The sequence below is a fragment of the Macrobrachium nipponense genome, chromosome 12 (genome assembly GCF_015104395.2).
Source record: "Macrobrachium nipponense isolate FS-2020 chromosome 12, ASM1510439v2, whole genome shotgun sequence".
In the NCBI taxonomy this organism is placed as follows: domain Eukaryota; kingdom Metazoa; phylum Arthropoda; class Malacostraca; order Decapoda; family Palaemonidae; genus Macrobrachium; species Macrobrachium nipponense.
In genome coordinates this window covers 79,262,657-79,274,003 of record NC_087205.1, presented here as the reverse complement: position 1 = coordinate 79,274,003, position 11,347 = coordinate 79,262,657, and the positions used below count along the sequence as shown (strand labels likewise).

Here is an 11,347-nt window from a genome sequence, read left to right as displayed (position 1 = left end):
ATAAACGTGTTTGCGGTTTGCATGGAAGAGACAGAGTGTGTGAGGCAAAGAATGATTGTGAAAGAGAATGTTGTTGGGGGCGGTTTGGTGAAGGAAAGGGGAGATTATTTAAGGTGCCCTTGCTTAACAGATGGGATTGTCATGTACAGGTATACACTAGGATAGAAATGGTCATGAAGAAGAAAGCGAGTTAGAACTGTATGGAGAGTAAGCTGTTATTCTACAGGGAAAAAATGAACACATTTATTATTGAATAAAATAAGGCAACGGAGAATATTTTGGAGGTTTGTTTGAATGTGAAGGATAGCAAAGGGAAAACGTTTGTGCAGTGCTTTTAGAGGCGACTTGACAGAGAAAAGAAAATCATTAAGACACTGGAGAGTGGGAGACACCATAGGGAGATGATATCATAAGGTAAGTTAAGTATATCTTAGTTTAACCAGACCACTGAACTGATCAACAGCTCTCCTAGGCCTGGCCCGAAGGCTTAGATATTTTTATGTGGCTAGAAACCAATTGGTCACCTAGCAACGGGACCTATAACTTATTGTTGAATCCGAACCAAATTATATCGAGAAGTGAATTTTTATCACCAGAAATATATTCCGCTGATTCCGCGTTGGCCGAGTCGAGAATCGAACTTTAGACCACCGGATTGGTAGCTGAGCGCGAAACCCACTCGTCCAATGAGGAACTAAGTTGGATGACTTAGTGCAGTGATGTGTTATTTTAGTGTGATTGAATGGCTAAGAAGGGCTTGTTAAGCATATCTGGAATGAGAGAAAGGTTCCAAAAGAATGGGATAGGTGACGTCATTCAAACATGGAAATCACGTTGAAACAACTGTTAAGAGAGGATGGAAAGTATGATGGAAGAAAGAGAATATGAACTGAGGTATAGTAAAAGGACTGAAAGGGGTTGCAGCTAGGGGCCGGAAGGACGCTGCAAAGATCATGAAGTAATGCCTACAGTGTACCGCGTGAGGTGCTCTGATGGCACAACCCCCTTACGGGGATTAAATTGATGACAATTGTCAGGCCTCGATGTGTCCCACATCACACAATATATCTCCTTTAGTTTGCTATTTCCCTTTCCCACGTATTACTCCACAGCTCAATTTTGTCGTAAGATATGCAACAGAAATTTGTGTATCCTTATTCTTCGTCTAAAAAGGGGTTAAAAACGGCTTTTTAAGGCTTCTCATGTCTTATTGAGATTAGGCTAAAACGCAAGAATCCCTTCCAATAGAGAGAGAAAAAACACACTATGATATTGTATGACAATGTATAATGTGCATTCTTAGTTGTGCATTTATCAGTTAGGCTTTACAGTGCACGCTTTATGTGCTGTATGTACTTAGGATGAAATCACGTTACATATTGGGTCTGCGTAAAGTTTGCCGTTATCTGTAGCCTATACTTTCTGCAGTAGGTCCTGGAACATATCCACCATGGATAAGGAAGGACTGTGATATATGTATTGTAGTATAAGAACTGAAAAGGGGAAAAATGTTGAGGTACATATAGATGTAGTAAAAATGCTGGTGAAAAGATGCACCAAGTGTTGAGAGAAAGTTTGGTTATGAGAAACGACTGGAACATAATAAGTGTGTATAAGTATAGTGTTGGGAGTGAGGAGGATAGGATGACCTAGGAATTGGTAGGTTGGAGGTGCAATGTGTGTAAGAAGTTTCTATGTTACTGATGAACCTTCTTTTATATTTGATTTTAGGAATGTTTGGTCTACTGAACCAGGAACTGCTATGTTATTCAGTACCACAGTGAACTTTCTGTTTAGGTGTATAGAGCCCTTGATGCGAATGTTTTCCGTACAAGGCTTCATTCATTCATGATTTACCATTAAAGTATGCCTGTGACGGTACATCAGCGTTTTTTCCATCTGGAGCAATCCCCTACAAATAACATGTAATATCGAATTCACAATACCTAGGGAATAACTTACAACCAAGGGGAATTAAAATTGATAAACGTGCCTGCCCAGCTAGTATTTGAACGTGGGTCTTTAGTTCAGATACAGTAATAGATGATAAATTTGACCATTCACCTATTAAAAATGAATCCTGACAGAAACTTGTGTTCTTATCAGTTATGACTCCCCCTTAAGTGTAACCTGTTTACAAGGTTTAGAGAATCTGATATCAGGTGATGAATTTGGCTTACTGTTTCTGAGTGTGACAAAACTATATATATTTCTATGAACACGTATATTATACACATCTTAAAAAAGGTGTGGTAGTGAATTGTTAATCTCAGCTTTTTCGGTTGGAGACAGGGCGCTTAGTGACAAGCGCTAGGCTCCTTGAAGAGTGCTGAAATGAAGGGATGATGACCAATGTGATCTGAGGTCGGCGACACCTCAGAGATCACATGATTGGAACATGTGGGCACCCATCGTTGCTAGGTAACGTAAGATAAGACTTTGGAAAAGTTAACCTTTGAAGTGAAAAGATAAAGAGAAGTGTGGTGCGTACACATTCATTTTGATTACCTTTCACATGTGGAGTGGTGTAATAAATATGTCTCTTTATTTCAGATGGGTTCAATGGCACCATATAAGAGAATGGGTTCTCTAAGACTTAATTGACTATTGAAAATGGCGTAGTTAATCAGACAATGAGATTTAAGGTGGTTACTTACTTAAACCTGGTTCAGGAGAGGAAAATGAGCTTACAGTGTTTTTGGAGGTCAGACTTTATTCATTTAATTCCACTTTAATGTATTCATTTTGTTCCATGTTAATGTTAGCTAGTTTGGGAATTAAAAAGTATATTTTTGTATCGACGAGGGTTTATTAGCCTAGTCTTCCATTTCAGTTTCAGCCACAGATTGAGGGTAGGCAGTTGCTTGTTAGCAGTTTCTTTCATTTGTCTAAACGAGTATCATTTGGTTCTAAAAACTCGTTTACGAGTTTGGTGGCAGCGTTAAAGGTTTCATAAGCCGTAGGTAACACTTCCGAAGAGACTATAGATAGATAAGGCATATTTTTTGGATGGATGTTTCTTATTATGTCTTGAACAACTCGCAATATTGCTGATTTAAGGAGTAGATACTCTGGGTGTGGCTGTGTGTGCATGTGTATGCCAGTCTTTCTAGCAACAGTTTAGTGTGAAGTCGTGTTTCGGGGTTTCGGGGAGGTGAAGTGTATTTATAGCATATTAAAGTGTTTACAGGGTATCGTGAATGGATTACGCGCATTTGCAATGGGTAAACAAGTTCAAGCTCTGGTTCTATGAAGACGTGAGTGTATAATTTTATATTTCCTTTCCTCTCTTTTTTTTCTCTTTTTATTGGTGTTAATTTACTCAAAAGTGTGTTTTGTTTTGATGTCCCTCAAAGTTCGGTGGACATTAGTGGTTTTGGGGTAAGAAATACGGGGAAATTGTTATTGTGGGTTACGCCCTGGGGTGAGAGAGAGAGAGAGAGAGAGAGAGAGAGAGAGAGAGAGAGAGAGAGAGAGAGAAGACGAGAGAGAGGAGAGAGGAGAGAAGAAGAGAGAGAGAGAGAGGCAGGCGTGTGAACTGGTGACGAATTAAGCGGTTTTCTCTCGAACTTTTTTTTTTTGTCTTCTCCCGGTTTGTGTTTTTTTTTTTCTTTTTGTTCCCAGCGTGACCTTTTATTTCATATTAACAGCTGTTCATATTTTTATCTTTTATTGGTGGCTGATTATTATTAATTTTTCTGGATTGGGATTTGTGTGTGCATAAATATATTAATGTTACTGAGGTTGGGGAAGATTGTGAGGTATAAGGGTTTTCATAAAGAGAGCAAAATGGCTGACGCAAGTGGTATGCAGACTCTGCTTCACCAGATTACAAATGTTAATGCGTGTGTGAGCCCATTCCGTGGGGTTGTGGACGGAGTTCTTTCACAACCCATGCAAATTTTTACTGAAGGGGTGAATAACTATTTAAGCGCCAAAGATGATACAGAGGCGTTCACGGAGGCGAAAGCCTTGTTAGATTTCAATAAGGGTGATCTTTCCTTCTGTTGTCGGAGCTTTCAATATGCAAAATGCCAGTCATGGACCGATTTACAGGCACACACACATATATGTACACATATATATATATATATATATATATATATATATATATATATATATATATATAAATAATATATATTATAATTTTTATGAACGCTTCCACGAACAGCTCTATGAGGGTATTATCTGAATATCTGCTACAAATATCGATACCTCTTTAGAAATTATGATACAGTGTAGAATTACCAACATATATATAATTTTAATCTAGCTATACAGTCATCGAAAAACAAGGCAAAATGTAAAAAAAAAAAAATCTCATAAAAAACTAAATAAACAAAGGGATCATAATTCACCTCAAAACATGGCTGAGCTACGAATGATTAGCTGTTTGTGGTACCTTTTTTTTTTTTTTACAGCAAAATGTGAGGTATACTCGGCATACTCTCAGAAACAATACCATATGCGCACATTCCACGTTGTGATGCTCCCAGGTAATATGTAGAATGGAATGAAATGGAATATAGAGTTTAGGCCAAAGGCCAAGTACTGGGACTCATGAGGTCATTCAGCACTGGGAAGTAAATTGAGAGTAGGTAGGTTTGAAAGGTGTAACAGGAGGAAACTCTCGTAGTTACGCTATGAAAGAAGTAGGAGAAGGTGGATAGCAAGATGGAAGAAAGATATGAATGGAGATACAGTAAAAGGAATTATTATTATTATTATTATAAAGGTTAGTTTATCCAGACCTATGAGCCTAATAAAGGCTATTCCCGGGCTGGACAGTAAAAGGAATGAAAGGGGTCGCAGCTAGAGGCCTAAGGGACGCTGCAAAGAACCTTAAGTAATGCCTACAGTAATATGTCGAATTTTGTAAATTATGAACTCAAGAGCAGTCTTTGTTATGCGATTACTACCTGGATAATAGCGCAAATGTAACAAAAGTTCAAGGACATAAAACAATATCAATTGCAGTTAAGATTGAACCTTGGAAAAAATATATTAAATGCTCCATTACTCTATGTCTGTAATATTCAATAAAATTACTTTTTATACAATGTAAGAAGTTCATATTCAAAATATTTTGGTACACTTAATGCCACTTGGTATTATAACAAATAAGACAATAGCGAGATTCTTGATTTTTAATTCAGTACTTGACAAAAACCAACAAATATTTTTTGAGGGAACAAATCAACTTTAACATAAAAAAAAAGAAAAGTACATGGCAACAAAACATCCGTCCACATAACACAAATATCTACATAAACCTGTATAAACACGGGTCACTACTTCGCATACTCTAGGCTACTTTAGTCACCTTTATAAACAAAAACCTAGAGTCCTTCTAAAGCACGCCTTTTTGCATCTGGAACTACACAAATAAATATAATTCATGAAACACTCTTATTTTAAAAATGTAGAAAAACACATTCATCTCTTAAGTGCTGGGATATGCACCAACATTAATATGCTGAATGAAAAACACTGGAAGACTTGACAAGTAAAGAACACTCAATTTGAGATATAAATGTGCTTTACCCACATTTTCTTATATTTTCGTGTATTTACAGACGTAGTCATTCCTATCTTATGGTATCCACATATTCCAATGGATAACACTTATTAAACGACAGCTGACCAAAGTGAACCCTTTCTTTAACGTGGTTAGATAATGTTAATGTTATCAACGAAAACCGAACACTTAAAAATTACATGAATATTGGTTGCTAAACGTAGCACCAGAACGTCTGTTCACTCGTCACATCGTAAGGTTTTCCTTTCATTGCGACAATGACTTCAGTAATAAACACATTATCCTCTCTGTTTTACCAGATCAGATTCGAATTTTAGTTGTTGTTCTTTGAAACGCAGGTAAGAGACCATCCGTTTAATTTAAATACAACAGAACCTTTTGGGCCTATACCATACGGTGTTCGTTCCATTTTAGGCTTGCTGGTCAAGCTTCTGTAACTGTACATTTCTTATCACTTAACGCCTGCAGACAATAGCACTCTGACGATGCAGAAGGCAGCAAACGATTACGATGTTGTTTGCTTCGTGTATTGTGCAGAGTTTATTTCTTCTCCTGGTGTACCAGTAGTTGTGTAAGAGTTATTTTACATTTCCTGACTGCTTTTCCATACCATGAAGGAAAGCTTTTACTTTTGTAAATATTTACTGAGAATAAAATAATGAAGGAATTGGGTGTAAAAAGGAGATCGCAAGCGCAAGCATCTACCTATTCCTGAAGAGAACACAACTTTTACTTTTGTCATCAATTTGTAACATTTCTTCGTGAATAACACGGTTACAAGTCAGCCTCATCTGTAATGCAAACACTTGCACATACACAAACACACACTCCAAACATATATATATATATATATATATATATATATATATATATATATATATATATATATATATATATAATATATTGTTATATAAAAATACACAGGTAGTTCTAGTCTACACAAAATCATAAAGTTGTTAAATACTGTATAAGAAATGAAAAAAATATTGAGGAACACGACAAAACTTAAGAAAATTTCTCCCTCAAGGAAAGACAAAAAATATAAGGGCTAAACTGTAGCTCGTTCTATTGTGAACAAAAAAGGTAAGGTTACATACCAGTTTGTCACACTGAAAGTTAGAGTAATAACGACTTCAGAAACAAAAATTGTTTACTTGTTTGGACTTATTATACCCCTCTAGTAAGTCATCATCAAAAATTCATATTCGGGCAGTTGAAAAGAATTCACGCTGTTGAAGTGTGACCAAAATAAGTGATGTTCACTATCTGTAGTCTCATCTTGTGCAAAACTTAGGTTTTCTTTCTCTTACACTAGTTTTGGCTTCATTCAAATACAGATTTTGTTAACATACCAATTTGCATAAAAATTGAAATCCCTTATTCACCACTGTTCACCTTATCATACATATTTTTTATGTCATTCCTGAAGTGTTCCTTGATATTCTTTCTTCTGATCTTCAGTGCTGCTGTGACTAGCCCCGACTCAGGAGTCCATGGCTCTGGAGTCAGGTGAATGGCAGCGGGGAGATCCCACCTTCCTAGACCTTGCTTCTTTCCATGAGCTTTCAATTCCTCAAGGACACAGGTAGTTACTTTTTCATCACTGCACAGCTCTTTCAGACAGGTATCTTCGTGGAATCCACAGTTGATTCCAATTTTCTTGAGTTGATCAGCAACAGGTACCATTACAGCTACGCCATACTTGGCTCCAGGATTAGCAATGACACAGAGGCTCTCAATGAGGATGTGCGTTTTAAGTCTAGATTCAATGTTTCCTAAAGATATATATTCACCAGTTTCCAGTTTTACCAAGTCTTTCTTCCTGTCAATAACTCTTAATACGCCAGTTTCGTCAAATTCTCCAATATCTCCAGTCAGGAACCATCTGACACCATCCTCTTCAATAAATGCTTCGTCGGTTTCTTTCGATAGCTTGTAGTAACCTTTTGATATCATTGGGCCACCAACAATTATTTCACCTCGAGGATAAGGTGTGTCTGTAGACAAATAGCCACCCTCTTCCCAGTCTCGCAACTTAACCAGAACTTCATAGTTAGGTGGTCCACAGTGCCCTGTCCTGTAGTCATCGCTGTCCATACTGCATATGGATGCTGATGTTTCTGTAGCACCATAGCCAACTTGTATGGTGCATCCAAATATTGCTCTAAATTTATTGTGAATTTCTGGTGATAGTGGTGCTCCACCAACCACCATCATCCTCAGCTGGCCTCCTAGTTCTTCCTTAACTCTGTTGAAAATTATGGCATCTAGCACTCTTGAAGAAAAGGAAGGCCTATCCTGCCTCTGCTTATATTTTAGAGCTTTAGTAAAAAGCATAGCTTTCAAATATCCCTGATTTTCAACTGCTGCAGCTACTCCCTTGATTACTCTCTCTAGAATGAGAGGAACAGCACTCATACAGGTTGGACGTGCAATAATTGCATCACCCCTGGTGCCTTTCATAATTTTTGGACTGTTGCTCGTAAGGGTCATTGGTGAGGAATATGCGATTGTGACATTCATTGCAATAAGTGCTAGTTCTGTAGCCAACTCCATGACATGTGCAAGAGGGAGATACGCAAGATATCTGTCGCCCACAGTAAGGTCTGCCTGAATGATGTAAGCTTTGATAGCATACATGATATTTGTGTGAGTGAGTTGTACACCTTTGGGCTGATTTGTAGACCCACTCGTATACATAATTATAGCCAAGTCCTCAGCAGTGGGTAAGGAGTTAGTTACATTTTCACAATTCTTACCCAAGGACAATACTTCTTTAAATGGGATGTGCTTGATTCCATCTTCTTGAACAGATCCTGCGCCCTCCACTTGATCTTCCATCACAATAACCTGTTTGACATCAGGACACTTTGGCAGGATTTTTATCAGTCTAGGTAATAAATCAAAAGAGCTTATCACAGTTTTCACTTCAGTTTCTTTGATGCTAATAGCAATGCTGTCATCCGGAAGGTTTGTGTACAGAGTGACTACTGCTACATTTTGCCGAAGGCAACCCATAGCCGAGATAAACCATTCAGATCGTGTTTCTGCAAGCATGGCAATGCGATCCCCACTTTTGATATCTAAGCTGTTCAACCCCTGGGCAAAATTAACCACCAGATTCTGGACTTCCTGGTAACTGATATAAGAGTAATCGCCCAGCTTCAGTTTTTCCATCTTTTTGCCGTTTTCCGCTGTTCTTTGCCTCTCAATGATCTGTCTGGTCCCCATGCACGGTGTGTCCCCATGTTTGCCAGCTGCATAATCCAACAGAAGGGGAAGAGTCACCACATTCTCTCTCATCACTTCTTCAAGAAGAGCAAATCCATGCTTTTGGCCTCCTTCTCCTTTGACCCAGTACCCGGCGTCATTTTTCTTGCCTCCTCCTTCAATTACCATTCTTATCTGTGGAAAAAGAGAGTTTTAGTCTCAGAATAACTTCCTTCGATAATGGCGGAACAAATACAAATTTTGTGATGTCTAAAGCATTATTACCAGCTGTTAGGATGGATTTGATTATTACAACAGGTCGTTAATATGCAAATAGTTAAAAGAAGAGTATGCTGTAGTAATATTTATATTGACTGTAACACAATAGATAAATCGCACACAGTCTCATTTCACAGATTAAATCTGACAGATACGTTGCGAGTTAATAAGTTTCATCAGATGACTGTCAGCAGAGGAATCTATCGTTTTGATCATGAAGTATCTTCAGTGTTCTTATCATATTAAAATTAATGGGAAAACTAAGTGAAAGCTGTATTACCATAGAATGCAATTTTTGTCAGCAAAATAACAAACGAACTGATGGCAAATACTGAAGACAAAACGATATTAAACTGGCAGGTCACGCTCACATAAAACCATTATTCGACAAAACACCGGGGCAATTAGGAAAATGGTAAGCGCAATAGAAATGCACTACAGTGTTACATACTTAAATATAAGATTAAAATAATCAGGTTAGGGCAAGGATATCAAATAAGTACAGCCATTTCTAAAACTAACATTACTAGATCTGCACAAACAGTGGGGAGATCAAGTTGATTAAAAAAAAGTTATCTAAACTTTTACTAAAAGCTATAAGAAAACTATTTCTAATGTGCACGCTATTTTAAAAGGAATTGCCTTCAGAATCTCGACATGAAACAAATATGAGGAAATTTTAGGGGGACTTAATTGAATGTGCAGGGAATGTTGACCTTCATTAATTAAACAACAGATATAATCTATTATCAACGGAGTATTTAGGAATTTTAGGTTAGGCTAGACTGTCATCATACAACAATTTTACGTCTTCCTTTGTAGATATATATATAACTAAAATAAATTAAAATTACGCTCAATTCCAAATTCCCAACTCCCTGAGTGGAACGCTGTGTGACTATACTAGAGTAAAAAAAAAGTAGACGCAATCATGAGTAGAAGTAGAACAAACAGAATTTAAGGCCACAAGTTACAGACCTCTCCATGATTTGGACCCCTTGCCATCAATGTCATAGAGGTGAAGGAAACGCCATAATAGAAGCAGCATGAAAAGAAGAAAGGTTTGAGAGAGACATATGAAGTAGCTCGCGTTTCCGAAATCATGGGTACAACTTGGGAAACTTCATTCCAGAGTGATGGTTCAACACTTAGCGTGCATTTAACACGGAATTGAATTTATCATTCACGGCCCTTGCGGCGAGGGAGTTGGTTCAGGAAATGAAATGTGTGGGAAGGAGAAGGGGAGTAGTGCCAGATATATTACAAAGGCAACATACCCAAGGTTTTTAGTGAACGTGCAATATCCGCGAAGATAATATTGTTAGAAATAGGAGCACAACATATGTATAATATATATATACTATATTATATATATATATATATTTATATACATATATATATATATAATTTATGTATATTATATTAAATTATATGTATTAATATATATTATATATATATAATAATATATATAATAATATATCTATATATATATATATAATATATATATAATATATATATATATATATATATATATATATATATAATGGGGTGTGGGGGATTGACCAGTTTCTCATAAGTAAATTATTTAAACTCTGAACACACACAGTCATGATTATTAAGATTCAGTCAATAAATATTAGAAATTTATGATAACCTTTAATTCCTAATTCTTAAAAACTGTCTGACGATGATTCTTGCTTCCTTCCACTTGTACATTTTTTCTGCAAATTTATCGAGAAATCGAAGAAAATTTTCCAAGCCTCAAAATATCCCAGACTTCTGCTTCAGTAATTAGTATGGCCAAATTCGAAGGCAGAGTTGGCTTAATTTTAATGTAAAATGAAAGAGAGAGAGAGAGAGAGAGAGAGAGAGATCTGGACTGGTGGGGATCTTTACAAGTTCATTTCACTTTTCAAACTTCAGGCCGAAAGCAGAGTAAGATTAGTTAATTTCTTTAAAATTCGCTTTTTTTTTTTAGTTTCAGGTATTATTACAAAAACAAAATTGTGAAAGATCACAGGGTCATGACGAAAGAATAACAATTGCACGAAAAACTGTTTCTTACCGAAACATATTCAAGCGAATATTTCCAGTGGTTCATCAAAACAACAATGATTGAGCAAGACAAGTTACGAGAGGGGGAAAAAATAACATAGCAGAAAAAACACACTAGTATCAAAACACATCTCTGACGCCATACTTACACTTTTACAAAATACTTCTGCAATCAAAAACTGGCCAGAAAGGACGTCCCGTTCGCATCAACCTGGAAATACAATACTACTGAAAAATGTGCACTCCGTGAGAAAACAAAAATTA

General features: G+C 36.8%; 1 protein-coding gene across 5 annotated transcripts in view; it reads right to left on the bottom strand.

Annotated features, from left to right (window-relative positions):
- Nucleotides 1-5,133: 5,133 nt before the first annotated feature.
- LOC135224614 (long-chain-fatty-acid--CoA ligase 4-like) overlaps nucleotides 5,134-11,347 on the bottom strand; it is a 28,604-nt gene continuing 22,390 nt past the window's right edge. For all 5 annotated transcript variants that reach the window (XM_064263790.1, XM_064263786.1, XM_064263787.1 and 2 more), the window contains 2 exons: nucleotides 11,233-11,294; nucleotides 5,134-8,944 (listed from right to left, as the gene is read on the bottom strand). In XM_064263790.1, the coding sequence (XP_064119860.1) occupies nucleotides 6,917-8,938 (2,022 nt within the window). In that variant the 5' untranslated portion in view covers nucleotides 8,939-8,944; nucleotides 11,233-11,294 and the 3' untranslated portion in view covers nucleotides 5,134-6,916. The remainder of the gene's footprint in view (nucleotides 8,945-11,232; nucleotides 11,295-11,347) is intronic.